The 16463-nt window shown below is 39.1% G+C and overlaps 1 protein-coding gene across 3 annotated transcripts in view; it reads left to right on the top strand.

Annotated features, from left to right (window-relative positions):
* The window catches only part of PLEKHG4B (pleckstrin homology and RhoGEF domain containing G4B), a 135255-nt gene that overhangs the window by 57127 nt on the left and 61665 nt on the right, over window positions 1-16463 (top strand). For all 3 annotated transcript variants that reach the window (XM_048839354.2, XM_048839352.2, XM_048839353.2), the window contains exons 4-6: window positions 1398-1601; window positions 2045-2168; window positions 12065-12158. In XM_048839354.2, the coding sequence (XP_048695311.2) occupies window positions 1398-1601; window positions 2045-2168; window positions 12065-12158 (422 nt within the window). The remainder of the gene's footprint in view (window positions 1-1397; window positions 1602-2044; window positions 2169-12064; window positions 12159-16463) is intronic.

The following is a 16463-nucleotide window of genomic DNA, read 5'->3' on the forward strand; positions in this document are numbered from 1 at the left end:
AGCCCTGGCAAACCTTGGCGCAAATTAAGCCCTGATCATATTTGAAGGCATAAGCACAACATAGCAGAGTTGAGATTGAAATTTCCAGACCTCTGGGTGCTTTGTTTTGCAAACTTAATATGACATTAATCCCAGTGTTTTTCATTCAGTTTAATATGCAAGCTTTAGCATAGGCAGACATGGTAGCTACGCCTATAGTGAAGGGTCACCAATTTAAAACCCTGTTTCTGGTTGCTTATAACATTGCCAAATTGTAACTGTTTGGGCTGAAATTTCCCACGGTGGGTTTCTGCCTCAGGCTGATTTTTTTTTCCAGATGTTTCAGCTAACGCAGTTTCGCTATTCCCAAGAACAAAATTAGGCAAAATACATTGTTTTGTCCATATTCATTAACAAAATTATTATAACATATTGTATATATAAAATATTATAAATATATATAAAATATTATAACAAGCTGTAGCACCTCCATGTGTCAAAGCAGTGACTTGAAATTTGGTAGAGGTGGTCACCATCATGTCAGTGATATGCCTTTTGCCATCCCTGTGAAATTTTGCTCCAAATTAGCCAAACTATAAACCTCTGAAAATCTCAGTTCTCACATGCTCAGTGCAAGTTTATTAGATGCTAGCAGCTTTATTCTTTGATTATTCCATCCTTATTGAGCATGCTCAGTCCCCATACATCTCCTACTCAATTTGAGTGCTCATGCAACATCCCACAGAGCTTGTATGCTCCAGCCAAGGGACTTTCCCTGCAATTGCTTCTCATGACTGCCAGGGGCCACTAGTGCTGGAGGAACTAGAAGGAGGAATAGCCTGACTTGAATGTTTGTGGGTGAAGAGTATAGTAGGGGGGCTGGAGCTGTGGTGGGTGTGGGGACAGAGACTGGAACCAGACGTGAGGAATAAGAGCAGAAGGGGAACAAACCTAGGAGCCTGGGGAGGATAGGAACAGACTGGAGCCAGGAACAAGCTGGGAGAGGAGCAGAATGATTCTTGTGCACTGAGAGTAGCAGAGTCCTGTGGAGAAAATACTCTGATGAAGTGGGCTTTAGCCCATGAAAGCTTATGCTCAAATAAGTCTGTTAGTCTCTCAGGTGCCACAAGTACTCCTCATTCTTTTTGCTCATATAATTAGACTGAATCATGCATATGCACACGTCCGATGGGCAACCTTCATTCTGGAATTTCCTGACTTCTGAGAGTTTAACTTTACAACTGTAATGTTCTTTTAATTTATTTTTAATGTAATCTATATATGGTTTCTGTTCTGTTTATCTATGCTAATTTTCGAATATATGCTAATTTTACATGTTGATAGGAAGCTGCCTAAAGAGCAATTTTCAAATACACAGAAAAGCAAAAATTTTAACCAGTTGTCTTTCATTTGGCCAGATTTTCCGCAGCACTCAACAGTAATAGACTCAAGAAACAGTTTCCAGGGTGAGCATAGCACAATTACAAATGCATCTCCTGAGCTATTCCATTGTGAGAGTGAGCTGCTGTCTACAAATGCTGGAGACCTTTGTCACAGATTACCAAACCAATTACTTGAAGTCAACCAGGAATTACTGCAGTCTGGAGTCATTTCTCTATGTGGTATGTTATTACAGATAACAATGTTCCTGATGATAAATGAAACATAAACACACACATGCATAGTATAATATGCACAGATCTCTTAAAGATAGACAAGATAAATTGATTGCCACAGAAAAAGTTATTTTTAGAAGATATATGGGTCAGATGGTATAAACTGACAACTCCATTCAATGGAGCCAAGCCAATTTATACCAGCTAGAGATCTTGCCCATCAAAATCACCAGTAGGAACTTAAATATGTAGGAATGATCTTCACACTGATTAAGAAATTTTGTGATCACAATCAGTATAATAAGGTAAATGCAGGGGATGGAAAATCACTACGATTTTCACTTTTAAGAGTTTCTGCATTGTCATTTTCCAAACACACACACTTCTAAATCACTCGTTCTCAGTCATGCTTCTTCAATGGCTTTTCTTTGTGTGTTTTATTTGGTTAGGAAGCCGAGACCGGGGTGGCAGAGCAGTGGTGCAAGTCTGCACAAGAAATACCATCTGGTCAAGTGAACATTCCACAAGTACAGAGCTTGCTCGTCTTCTGATGTATTTCTATAGCATTCCCAGGTATGAAGAGAGCTGGGCTGGTCATTTTTCAGGTGACACAGATGTTGCGATCACAGAGGGCTGCTTATAGAGCAGTAACAGCCGGTTATTAGTTAAGGCCCCAGTACTGCAATTTATAATGCCCTGGTGGGCTGCTGTATTCATGCAGAGCCCCATTGAAGTTGTGTGGGTCTCTGCAAGCATCACAGACCTGTGTAAATTGCAGAATCAGGGCTTAAGTTTGCAACCAGGTTCCATTATAAACCGTCATTTTTAGCTACTCAAAGATTTTGGCTAGGAAAGTTGGTTTGGATGAAAATTGCCAGCTTTACTTGGCTGTGCTGCTGCTGCGGTTTGTTTTATTGCCATTAAATAACTCTCGTTATTTGACATGTAGTTTGTCTAACGTACCGTTGTGTCCTTCTGGCTCAAAACTAACTTCTTACTATCCTATCAAATATCTGCATATTTAAATATCCTTAAAAGTCCTTGCAGAAAGCTGTATTTGAACAAAATTATATTTTTGGACAAAATTAACTACTTAGGTGTCTAATTGTGATGGCTAGTGTGTTTGAACAGTTTGCCCTCTGGTGGCTGGTTGAAAATTAGGCACATCAGACTGGTTCTTTCATAGTGCACTGTGATATTTTATATTGGTTTTCTTTCATCTCAGGTACTAGAGGCTTGTGTATTTGGACCTACAGGATTGGAGATCTAGTCCAGCCTTGTGTGGTTAATCTAGTAATGATGATGATTCTGTTTGCAGCAATGGTTTTCGTTGCGCCAAAGTACACAGTGGTTTTATTCACCAAAGTACAACAATGACAATGTTTTTGAGTTGAGGGTCCTTAAATATTACCCTACTATGGACAGACTCCAGTAGCAGCTCGCTAGTTAAAGTTGCAGCCAGGTTTCTGTTCTAGTCCCTATATTCACTCCCTTTATAGGTTTTCACACGAGGAGAGGTTTGGGGATTTAATTTCAGGGTACGTAGAAATTATTTAAATTTGAAGGATATTTGTCAAGCCATTAATAGATGACAGAGGCTTAAAAGTGCACTTTTAAAAATTTTACACAAAATAACTGCTTTTTGAAGTCCCTCTAGGTAAAAGCAGCTTGACTGTAAAATTTCAGACTTTACATATAATAAAATACCATTAAAATCTAGGACTTAACACTATTTAAAATAGCTTTTTAAAAGACTTATTTACAAAAATTGGTGTTGTTTTGTATAGTGATGCACACGTTATAAAGTCCACATGGCCTATGGGATACTGAATAAAGGAAAGGGACCCCTGTGTATCACCCCTCCACTTTACAGGACAGGGAACCTGAGGAACTGATGGCATTTCAAAGCTTTCCCATTAGTAAGAAATGTCCCATAAGTTGTGCAAGGCAGTACGAGGTCAGGGCACCTAGTGATCCTGATCCTGAAATTTCCTAAGCCTTCAGTTAGAAGGAGAGGAGCAGGAGCCAGGAATATTGTGCAACTCTTCAGTCTTGAAGGTGAGGGAGAGGCAGTGGGGTGGTGTGGGGAGCCAGATACCTGAAGAGCTCTGAGATCTGTGGCCTGTGTGTGTTCAATGATGTAGATGAAGATGGGCATATGGTCTGTATCTGGAAAGTATCTGTATCTGACTCAACAATGGGAGGGTGAATAGGGAAGGTATAATGAGATTTTTCATTCTGTAAAGAAAGGGTGGGTGGGGTACATTGGTCTTTTGTGCCATTGGAAAGGGGGTTATTTCTGGACTGTATATGGAGATTAATATGTGATAGGTTGCCGTCCCTTGGTCATTGTGGGTAGGTAGGATGTGGAAGGATCACGTCTCTGCTCTGTATAGCAAGGGGAAAAGGCAAAATATTGGGGTCTCTAGGTAATAACAGGCAACTGAACTGAGGATGGTGTGCGATTGGTTCTGTTATCTGTGTATTTTGTGAGATTTCACAGTTTATATGTGAAATGCACACAAGTAAGGGGATATGGGTTTAGAAAGGTTTCTGGTGAATAGGTTGAGGCTGCGTGCTGATTATGTAGCTGTGTTAAATTTGTTTGTCGAATATGCAGTGTGATATTTTATGTTTGCACTTATTTTTTAAGAGATTTTATGCACTGAGAGTGTATTTGAATATCTATGTTACTTCTTTTCAATTTTCCCTTAAGTTAAAGTTAACAAAAAAAAATTTCTGTTAATACTTATTAGCTTTGGATGTTTTGATAAGTTTCAAGTATAACAAAACTTGTCAGTGAAACAAATACATTTTGTTAGAATAAACTGGAAGTCATGTCTGTTGTTGAAATTAGTTGAGTTCTTCTGTGTCACATAAATTTAACAATGCCATTTTCACTGTTGGGAATGGCAGAGCATCAAAATGCTTGGAGGGTCAGCCCAGTTTGGATAGACATTCAAAAGGATGGTGCTAAACAATTTTTTGTTTTTATTAATGAAAAGTTCCCTTGTATGCAATTAGGCCCTGCTTCAGAAAAGCACATAAGTGCATGTATAACTTTAGGCATGCATCCGATGAAGTGAGCTGTAGCTCACAAAAGCTTATGCTCAAATAAATTTGTTAGTCTCTAAGGTGCCACAAGTTCTCTTTTTCTTTTTAAGCATGTTGTTAAGTCTCATTGACTTCAAGTTACAAATGTGCTTAAGTGCTGTAGAGAACAGGAATGTTTTCCTAAATCTGGGTCTTAGAAATTGTATCTATATTTATTAGAATGTGTATAGCTCATAGCAGTGAAAAATGTATTAGAACTGGAATGTATAGGTTGATTCCCTGCCTGGAATAAATGTATAGGATAATATCCCCATCCATGGAAATGAGGAGTTACAATTTGGGAACCCTGTTGGACTTATTCTTTGCATTTACCTTTGTTTATTACTCATTCAATTTCCTTTTAGTGTTCCCTGTTGTTTTCTATAAATAGGAAAAGGTCTCTAAATTTCTGTCCTCAATTTTGTATGCACAAATCATTTCGATAAAAAGTGATTTGCTGTGTGTTTATGAAACTGTGCATGCAATTTACAGAGATCAGGGTGAGACTGCTTTGCAAATTTGACGCTTCATGTATAACACTGATTACATTTATTTTGTGAAAAGAATGCAGGGTGCAATCCTGTACCAGGAAACATTTCAATGACTTCTGAAGTTATTTGTGGAGTGTGTTTCCTGCAGCTGCTTTCAGTGTTTCTATAATTTGACTACTTTAATCTTTGATATCACAGATCTACAGTTTGACCTATAGATATTTTTGTTGGTTTTAATAAGAATAGTTATAGAGGGTTTTTTTTCTGCTTTTCTTTAGTCTTTGTTTGGTATCTTCGGGTATTGTGGTCTACTCAGTGTATAGAATGTATACTTTAGTGTGGATAATAGCCCATTAGCCTATTCTTGCCTCTCAGGCTACATATTCCCCCTTTTTAATTTCTTGCTCTCCTCTGCTAGTGGGAACCAGGCAGGCCTCCTGTGAGGCTAGTGTCAGTCCCACTCCAATGGTCAGGTAACAGGGATGTTCAGTGATGCAACAGACTCCTTTTGAAGACTGTCCCCTAGAGCAGTGGTCTAAATGGACACGGATCAGGAGTTCATCTGTCACCTCTAAACTCAGATATCTCCAAACTGTAAAATATTGGAAATCACCCAAAAGTCCCAAGGAAAGGATGTGCACTGATTTCAGCAGTGTTTCAAAGCAAAAGGAGAAAATGAGGTACTTGGCATTCTTCATTATATTATCTACTTTCATCACAAATATGAGAATTAAGTTCTTTGCACGGTGCTCTCAGACTCTGTCCTGTTATATATTGTAAAATATGAATGCTGTTCCTAGTACTGTGAAGCCAGAGTTTTTATGCAAATTCAGTCATCTTTATATCTCTGAATTTGAATGAGTTCACAAAGTACGGGGAAACATGGGATATCAAAACATGAGGAAAACTGCCCAGACTTCATTATCCTTAGGAAAAAAATAAGACCATGAGAGTCCTTAGGGGTATGTCTATACCGCACCTGGAAGCGAGCTTCCCAGCCTAAGCCATAGATTTGCGGTGGTGGTGCTCATGCTAGCGTGCTAAAAATAGCTGTGTAGACAGAGCTTTGACATTGCAATTCGGGCTGGAGCTTGGGCCCTCAAGCCTGGGGGCCAGGAGGTGGGGCCTTGAGAGCCCAAGCCCCAGTGTCAAAGCCCCATCTACACAGCTATTTTCAGAGCACTAGCATAAGTTTGTTACTCAGGCTGGGAGGCTCAGTCCCAGATGTAGTGTAGACATACCCGAGAGGGTTCACATATTATTTAAAGGGATGTGAGCCAATTCCTGTACACTGCAGATAGTGAGTTTCGTATATGAAAATCTCATAAAGTAGGGGTTTTTTTTCTATTCCATTTTCATCAAAAAGCATATTTTAGTCAATAGCAGCTGTAGAATCCAAGTGAATAAAGGTTTAAATTGGGTAGGAAATGTGGTGCTGTTAGGTACAAATTACTGTCATGACATTTGGAGATTTTACAAAAGGAACTTAAATAAATAAGGCTCCTGCTTTCCATAATGGGGAATAACCTCTGGAATGGACAAGCAGAACTTACTGAATTGTCTCTTTCACTTTCCTCTGTGCAGAATTGCAAAACATAAGATGTATTTTTCATTACATTCACGCAGTACAGCGCATGAGGAACACATTTGCAGTATTTCCTCAAATTTGTATCAACTGAGAAATCATGTTGGCTCAAATCATTTGCTCCCATGGAAAAACCCATAAAAAGAGGGATTGCTTGGGGGGGTTCCCAAGCCTGGCAGATCCCAGGAGATCCCAGCTGAACTCACTAACACCACAAGTGGGACGACTCAAAGGTGTGAAGTTACTCATGTGTAAGCGTTCGCAGGATTGGAGCCTTAATTCTATCATAGTCAGTGTAACTGGTTTTAAAAAATCACTTAAAAATTCAACATTTTGAAGGGTTTTTTTGTTTTACAGGTTCAAATGGATCCATTTTTTCAATTTGTTTTCTAATATTGTTTAATTAAATTTTCACTGAAAATTTAAATAAAAATGTTTGTGTCACAAACCTGGTTTTCAGTGAATAAAAAATGTGATGGTTTTGTTTTTAAAAAATTGACCAAAAAGTAATGAAAAATATTGTGAAAAATGAAAATGAAGAAATCAAGTTTTTCAGTAAATCTTTTATATTTGAAAAAAGACCATTTTTCAATGAAAAAAATTATTAAAATAATTTCAGAGAGCTCTTATAATTGTGACACCATTTTTTAATATGGGGAAACAGATGAAATTATATCTAAGAAATTATATCTAAGTTTATAAGTAATGGACCAAATTTAAAGTCTGCTTCCTCTGCGCATGCACACAGGTATAGAATAGAGGGTGCAAATTCAAACAGTACTGTAACTTATGGAGAACTTTGTGTACAGTTTTATTTGCACAACAAAAACCGAGCATGATTGAAAAACTGGCCGGATATATAAAATGTTGCCAATTTTCCTATCTTGTAGGTCTTGTTCTGTGCCTTTATACATTCTAATAAACATAGTAAAGGTGCTTTTAAAAGTACTATTTAAATAGTGAGAATTTTGAAAAGTTTCCAAAAGTTAATATAAAATAAAAAAAAACCTACGTGGCTTGAATTAAACATCAAAGCATTCCAAATATAAAATATAATCCTGTGATATAATTGTCTTTCTGCCCAATGTTGGACAAATAGTTCTGCTCAAAATACTTCTAAAAGAATTCCCCATGAATTAGTAGATACATGAGTGTCATAACTCAGGTATTGGAGGATGTTGATATTTTTTTGTATAGTTTTAAAAATACAGTACTACTGACCAGTGGTCTTCACACAACTTCCACAAGTGTATCAAGGGCCCTGTCATACCCTAAATCAAAGCAGTGGCATTTTTGGCAAATGCAGCAGGCCAGAAATAAGCCATATATTGCTGTACTAAAGAGGCTGGATAGCTGACTGACATGTCCAGCTGAAATTTCCTGGTTTAAAGGAGTCCTCAGTTGGCTAAGAAGTCCCCTGGAGCTCTCACCAGTTGGTCTAGTTTAGAGCAGCCCTGAGGGAACCAGGTCACTACAGAATAAATTCCAGGATCCGCGACCCAGAATCATTTTCTTTGTTTGGGTGCAGATGAGAATCTAGTCTAGTATAAGAATGGCCATACTGGGTCAGACCAAAGGTCCATCTAGCCCAGTATTCTGTCTCCCAGCAGTAGCCAATGCCAGGTGCCCCAGAGGGAATGAACAAAACAGGTAATCGTCAAGTGATCCATCCCTTGTAACCCATTCACAGCTTCTGGCAAACAGAGGTTAGGGACACCATCCCTGGCCATTGCTGGACCTATCCTCCATGAATTTATCTAGTTCTTTTTTGAACAATGTTATAGTCTTGGCCTATGTTTATCTACCACTGCAGAAAAATGTCTCTCCACTTTCAAGAAAGTCTACTTCGGCACATAACTCCAGAGAAATTAATTTTTCTGTGTAACAAACCCTTTTGTTTCTAATTCACAAATTTTGTATCAAACTCTACAGACTCAAAAACCAAAGAAAAGTACAGTTAGGGCCATACTGTTCCAGGTTTGTATGTGAAGGGGACAAAGAGCAGGAATAGATGCAGTTGCGGTGCTCATGGAAGCCAAGAGATTGCTGCCTCTTTTTGCTCCCAGGGCCATACCTTACCCCCTAGAGGACCATGATCCCGCTCAACTTTGACCCCACACCGTGCCAGATCCATTGCGGTGCACTCCCCTGTATGCCAGGGAACTTAAGGGGGGGTTGTACCATTTTTTGGCTCTGAGCCAAAAGCACAGTGAAGTCATTGGAAGTCTTTTTGTTGATTCAGTGGGTTTTGGATCAGGCCTTGAGTCACAGTCCTTTCCCCACCACTTCTTCTAGCTGTGTGGCTCTGCATCACCCTCTGCTTGGGTGGTGCCTGTAACCATGCCTTTGTGGGTCACAACTGAGAATAGAAATTCAGGACAAACTGCTGAGAAATAGGGCAGACACACCCCAAAACTGGTGGTTATTCGCCCATAAAATATACCAAAGCAGCAACAAAAGTAAACTTCTCTTTCACCACACTGGCTAACAAGAAGTCAGAAAAGTAGTTTCCTTAGGCATTCCAGTCCTTGTATTGCTGCCAAAAACACTAGACTTAAAGATGAATGGTTCTTTAAAAACCAATTTAATCAAATAAAAGGTTCTTCTGATCCCAAAGGACCAGCCACAGAGCCAGGTCAATATATAACTCAGATCTTGCCCAATAATCACACTGCTGCCAATCTTTTAGAATCTAATATCTAAAGGTTTAGTTATAAAAAGAAAGAAAGGTGAGAGTTAAAATTGGGTAAAGGAATCAAATACATACAACAATTGCAAAGTTCTTGGTTCAGGCTTGAAGCAGTGATGGAATAAACTGCTGGCTTAAGGCAAGTCTCTGGTTGCTTGCAAATCATTGGAAGGTCCTCAGTCCCTTAGTTAGAATGCTCCCATTAGTATAAATAAGTCCATAGTCCAGAGGTATGAGCAGGAAAGAGGCTTGAGTAAGAAAGAGGCAAAATGGAGATGTTTCCAGGGCCTTTTATAGCTTATGCCAATTGAAGGGATTCCCAATGTTCTCACAGTGGAAAATTACAGGTAAAAGATGGTGTTTGGGGTCACATAGGCAAGTCACATGTCCATGCATGCTTTCGCTTAGTTATAGCAGGAAAGTCCATTAAGTATAGATAGGCATCTCCCTTGGTCCATTGTGAGTTAAGACTAAATATCTTGTGGGCATTACCCCAAGAGCAAACATTTGAAATCCAGATATAGAGCCAATACTCATAACTTCAAATACAAAAATGATTCACACATAAAAATAGCGTAATCATATTCAGCAGACCATACCCTTTCCATAGACACCTTTCTTAACGTACATTGTAAAAGATTTGTTGCAGTTATGTACCAGTGGTAGCAACAATGATCTACATGGTCATATTTTAATCAGATAACATCACGGTGCCTAATTGGGCAATCTAGCTCTTACCTCTTACAGAAAAGTCATATAGAATTTCATAGGGACAAAACCAGTAAGGTTCTACAGAACTAATTGTAAAACCTGTAGAATGTAATAGAGAATGCTTTTCTTTCTCTCAGGATGGTGGAAGAAGGGAACTGCAGAAAGGATATAATTTTCTATTCACATCTATAAGATGTTTTTGCATGGGGGGAAATTAGGACTCCTATTAAAGTGAATGGGAAGTTTGCTATTGGCTTAAATGGAAGCTAGATTGAGCCCAAAATCTGTACTTCCCCACTACAGGGCATAATAAATTAATGTCTGATGGTTGTACCCACTCACATTGCAGTGAGGGTGCCTTAATGTTTAATAGTGTAATTCTTTTTTTTTTTTCTTCTGAACTTGCTTCACAACCCTGACATTCTTTGAAAGTAATGTTTGCCTTGGAATGGCCCTGGCTTTTTAAAGTAATGTTTAGTTGTTCGTTGTGTGTATATGTCATTAATGCCTTTAAAGGTAATTGCTGTTTATACTTCGTGTAAATATATGTAACCTCATATTTAGATTATATAATTACAGCATGTAAAGATGAGCCTGGAGGATGATAAAACAGCTTTTAAACAAAATTTGAAACAACATATTTCACGTGTGTAACATCTGAGAGGTCAACTCCTGTGCAGTTTGTCTCAGCAGAGGGGTGAATTTCACCCTTAAAGCGAGTGCAGTTAGGCCTTAGAATAGTCCCCAATACTGTAGTTTCCCCTGAAAATAGCAGTGTCATTTGCTAGTGTTATGGGCTGGGATTTTCAAAGTAGCATAGAGGGAATCAGGCACCCAAATTTGTTGAAAGTGTGTTTTAAAATCCGAGTCATAGAGTCTATAATCTTGACTAACTGAAAAGTTGGATTGTAAGAGCACAAATGTATTGGGAATCATACCTCCTTTTTGCCTTCTCATTTAATGCTAAAACTTTTTACGGATCTAATAATTTTCCCCAAAGCCACGCAACTCCCACAATGTTTAACTCAGAATAAATGTTTACATCTAGATGATAAAACCCTCATATTAGAGAAAGCATTTCAGTTACACCAGTCTATCTGAAAAATAGGGATATTACCATTTGACACTCCAGCACAAGGCATCAGTCTGCCATGCAATTAGTTTTTCATGAGCGTGAACTCATTTCAACTTAGTATTACAGTTACAGATCATTTCCCCCACCCTCAGACCTTATACAGAGAGAGCCCTCCCCACAGAAATCTACACATTTTCATGAGAAAAGTGACCCCAACTACTTGGCTGACACCACCAGCCCTATCTCCAGACTCACAGAGAGCCTTCTCCAGGGATAGAGATCTGGACATGGATGAGGGACCATTGTCTAGGTACATTGTTACTCCCCCCTGCCCCCGCCCCCCGTAAACCTGGAGGATATCTACTGTGGCTGTATTATCTTAACCAAACAGCCATTCCGTACAGGGGAAACTCCGCTTTTAAGGCATTGGGGGGGGGGAGGGGGCAGAGTTCTAAATACAGTGAACAACTGGAGAGGGGGCTATGCTGGCAGGAGAATGGGAAGGGCCACAAGGAATCTAGAGACAACACAACAGCAAATTGTTCATCCCTGACGGTATGATCTGGAGAAAACTCTGAGAGGGAATCACAAGTTTTCCCACCCCTGAGCTCCTACAACAGATTTTTTAATAGGAGGGGCTGACCTGCCCATAATAATTTTCTGCATAATATACTGTCTGCTGCTTTATTTCTGACTGGAAATAAAATATATTTGTTCTAGATGGCCCAATCATCAATCTGTTTGGATACAATTTTATAAATATTTAGCGAATACTTTTATCAAGAGGAAACGCAGCTTAGGAAATATCTGCCTTTCTGTTTCTAGGAAGGAAGTACGTGATCTGGGGCTCGTTATTTTAGTGGATGCTCGTAAGTGCCAGCCTGGTCCTGGTCTTTTCAAAGCTTTCACAGCGTTACAGGTAAGTGCTTATGGTGCATTGTTTAAGAGCACAAAATAAAATCTTAGTATTTTTAAAAAATGTTGTTTGTTTGTATTGTGGTAGCACCTAGAGGCCCCTAATCAGGTCCTGGGGTGTTGTTTTTCTGGGTGCTGTGCTCACAGACAATCAAAAGATGCTTCCTGTCCCAAAGAGCTTACAGCGTTGAACTTAATGCCAGTTGTAGTTCTTTCCTTTCCGAGTTAATTTCTCCATTCAGCACATGAAAAAATTAATTTGTGATACACAATAGGATCATCAAAGGATCAGTTGAAAAAGTTAAAGCAGATTAGGTATAAATTTAAGTAGAAGGAATAGATTTAAAATACAAAATTACAAGTATGGTGTGTTCTTGAGAGGAGTTTAGTGCTAGTTCTGCAAAAAAAAGCACTGTCTGTCTGTTGACATTAAGTCCGGTTTTCTCAAACAGTGAGTAGGACTAGAGCAGCTTATCGGGAAGTTGTTATGGAGATTCATTTGCATTTGATATTATCCAACAATCGTTTTGTTAATCTGTAGTTTGGTGCACTGAGGGAAACAAACAGCAAAATAAAAGTTACACAGAATGTCTTGACAACTGAGGCCAACTTTTCTCCTGTCTTTAATGGAGTGAATTGTTTTTGTTTGCACAGTGAAACTAAAGATCTGTTAGTGCTGGTTCACTGAACAGTTCAAAAAGGAAAAGACACTAGCACAAAGATCTCAGTATCTTCTAGTCTGATTTTCTGTTACAACGTATTTTGACATTACAGTGACTCTAGCATGTCATCATCACAACAGCCTTTTAATGTGCTTGGCTTTCATCAGTATTCCTTTGACAAGGGTGAAGTGTTTTTTGTTCAGTTCAGAATTAATCACAGTCAGAAAATGGACATTCTTCCAAAGTTCGTACATCCCAGCCTTCTTTCTGAATCATGACAACAGCAAAATGAAAACATTGAAAACTCACTGGGAGAGGAGCGAAATTTTCCCATGGAGCATCTGCTTTGCGCCATAGTTGACATTTAAGGTTAAACAGTGCAGGATGTAGATATGGTAATCTTGTTATTCAAGGAAAAAATAACAAAACAAGAACAAGTTGTTGTAGATGATGACTTTTTTATGATTCCTCCCAGCTTCTCACTCTTTCCCATCTACCCTCAAAAGCCCTATATTATAACTGCACTCTGATTAAAAAGACACTACGCTGTCCATCTGAAAGACGCTACGCTGTCCATCTGATCAATTTAAAAAATTAAAGTTAAAAGTAGTTTCAGATATTAAACCTTCTTATTCTCCTGACCATCTTTCCTAAAATGTTTTTCCCTGTCCATTTACTGGATGAAGATCCACACAAACATGAGAGGAAACTGATTGCCTGAAGCTGCAGTCCTATAATCAGCTCCACATAGTACCTGCATGAGGCCTAACTGCCTCAAAAAAGGGAAACAGTGGAACTAACTGTTTCGAAAGTGCTGTCAGGTGCCCAAAGTAAACAAAGTAGAAGACTAGAGCAAAATGATTTTTGATCTTTAATCTTTTATGGTTCTAGTCAAAACTTGAGTATTGTAACAATAGATCAAACATTTTCAGACTTGAGGTGCAAGTACTTCCAGCTACTGCATTTACTTAACATCACCCTGTGAGTTTTACACAGCCATTTTCCCACAGCTGCAGACAGACACTAACCATATGTATCACTTAGATCTAGATAGTTGCCCTTCCTACACACAGCTGGTGCACCGAAGCAAACAGTTTAGAGAAAAAAGAAATATGCACTGGGAAAATTTCCATCAAATACTCAAGTTCTCATTGTAATTGAATCTTCTAAACGGCTTTGCAACCAAATGGAAAAAAAGAAAATCTACTGAATTCATATTGATGTAATTATTTTATTAAGATGGCTTTAGTGTTTTCTTAAGTATATTACACGTTTGAGATGTAGCAGATATGCGCTGAGGAAAAACGTGTCATCACAAGATGATGAATTGAATCCTGGAACCAAATGAGTTTGTTTTTGGCACAGTGTTTAACAAGGTATTTGTCTCAAATGAAAGCAATGAAAATGTGGAATTAGGTAGATATAGTTTTATTATAATGAAATTAAATGTAACAGTTTGACAATTTTTCCTTTGTCAGCTCCATTTTTAGAGTTTAGATATTTTAAGTTTTTAGACTAGCCATTTCAATTTAGAGTGGGCTGAAACTTGGTCTGTGTGCTTGGGCGGAGAATGGATTGCCATTAACACCAAAAAAAAAAAAAAAATTCAATTAGTTTGGCTTTTTTCATTTTGAAGTGCACATGCAGGAGACCTAACTAAAATGTGGGCTTCCAGATACTCTCTTCCCACAGGCCAGGAGCAAACACTGTTGAACTTTTGAAAAACAACAAAGATGAAATACTAATTTTGCCAATCTGGAAAGGTGACTGATGTGCTTCAAATATAAATGTGGCCACTTGAGCATGTGCCATAAACGTACATTGGACTCTGCATTACAGCAAGCTTTGCAGCTGCTGTGATTAAAGACTTAATACATCATCCGTAGAAAGGGCTCAGAGGGAGGACTGATGGATTTGTTATCATTCTTGTCATTCTATTTATAACATAAGTTCCCTCTTTTTAACTTGCAGAATCAAAGGCTATACTGTCTTAGCCTTCAGCTCACTCTTATTTCCTCCTCAGCCCAGCACTGGTTGTGACTGTGGTCATGCAGGCAGGATGGGGACTACTTGCCTAGGAACCCTCATGAAGAGCCTTTAGAGGGGGTGGGAAGTGGGAAGGAGCCCTGGCACCAGGGCCGTCCCTACCCATATGAAAAGTATGCAGCTGCGTAGGACACCGCACCAAATTTCCTGATGCCCTGCACAGCTGCGTGTTGCTCCAACCCCTGCTCTGCCGCTTCACCATGGCCCCCGCCCTGCTCTGCCCCAGCCCCGTCCCCACTCCCCTGAGGACTGCTGGAGGGCCCGACCCTGCACTCACAGGGGGCACCGGTAAGTGGAGCGACCTGGCACCAAGCACAGGGAGGTATAAGCTGCTCCAGGAAAACCGGACAAGTAATTTACTTTTCCCCCAGAGCAAAGGGGGAATGGAAGAGGAATTGTTCTCAGTGTTTGTTCTCTGTCTTAGGGCAGGCCTCTGATTCTGGGCAGACTGTAAAATTATAATCAAGCCCCAAGTGAAATCAGAGTTAACTCTGCCACTCAGCCTGTATCGTCCCAATGTTCAGTCTTTGCATTAGAGCACATCCGATGTGTATGGCTAAGCAGTGTTTTCTGAAGTATCCTTTAAACACAGAGATGGAAAACGAGAAGGAATATTAGATAAAGATAACAGAAAATTAGAACACAGAATACTAATAATGAAAAAAGCCAGTAACACCAATAGTACATTCTGTCATAGTAACAGAAATAATAAGTCTTTTTCGCAAGCTGTGGAGTCACAATGGATATGATGACACAGAAGCACTCCAATCAAGATTTAGGGCTAAAATATGAAGAGTTGCTTTGTGCTTCTATGTGAAGCACCAAATGGCCTAAAATTCACTGGCAAGAATGATGGATGGTAGGCAGGCAGGGAACTCATGTGCTCTGCCTCCTGAAACCTCTGTTTGAATAAGAGCTGCGGAATAAGGAAGGTGTAATAGTGATCTAATACCTACTTAAGGCCCTACATCAAATTTATCTCCAGCACTGGGATGAATAAGGCCCTGATCCTGCACCCACTGAAAGCAGAGGAAACACTGATTGACTTCAGTAGGCGTTGGATAAATCCCTAAATGCCTAACTGATGGATTTAAAAAAAAAAAACCCATGCAGTGTCTTTTGAGACCTGATACCCTCTCCGACAGCCACTTTTATAAGAGAGAAAACACCATCAAAGCAATACTGCATGAAGCAAGAAATATGAATGTCATCCTGTATTAGTTAAAGTATTTAAACTTCAGTTACTGTTTGAATGTGTATAGTTTACAACATGATGATGAAGTCTCATGTTGATGTCAACCTATGAGGATTCAGCAAACACTACAGGTGAACACACATATGTGAGGTCGCACCAATGCGAGAACCACAAATAAAGTTATATGTGCGATAGACAAGATTGACCATGATCATTGCAGGCTACTGTGTCCTTGTTTTTTGCTGTTCGCATTTTTCACCTAAAGCTTTTTAATGCCTTATGGGAATAACGTAGTGTAAAGCAAGGACACATACAGCATAGGTTAGTCACTAAGAAAACATAATTGCAGTTGTAGAGTAATCCAAGTTAATTTTATTGAAGAATAAAACAATGTGCTCCTGCAACA

The sequence above is a fragment of the Caretta caretta genome, chromosome 2 (genome assembly GCF_965140235.1).
Source record: "Caretta caretta isolate rCarCar2 chromosome 2, rCarCar1.hap1, whole genome shotgun sequence".
In the NCBI taxonomy this organism is placed as follows: domain Eukaryota; kingdom Metazoa; phylum Chordata; order Testudines; family Cheloniidae; genus Caretta; species Caretta caretta.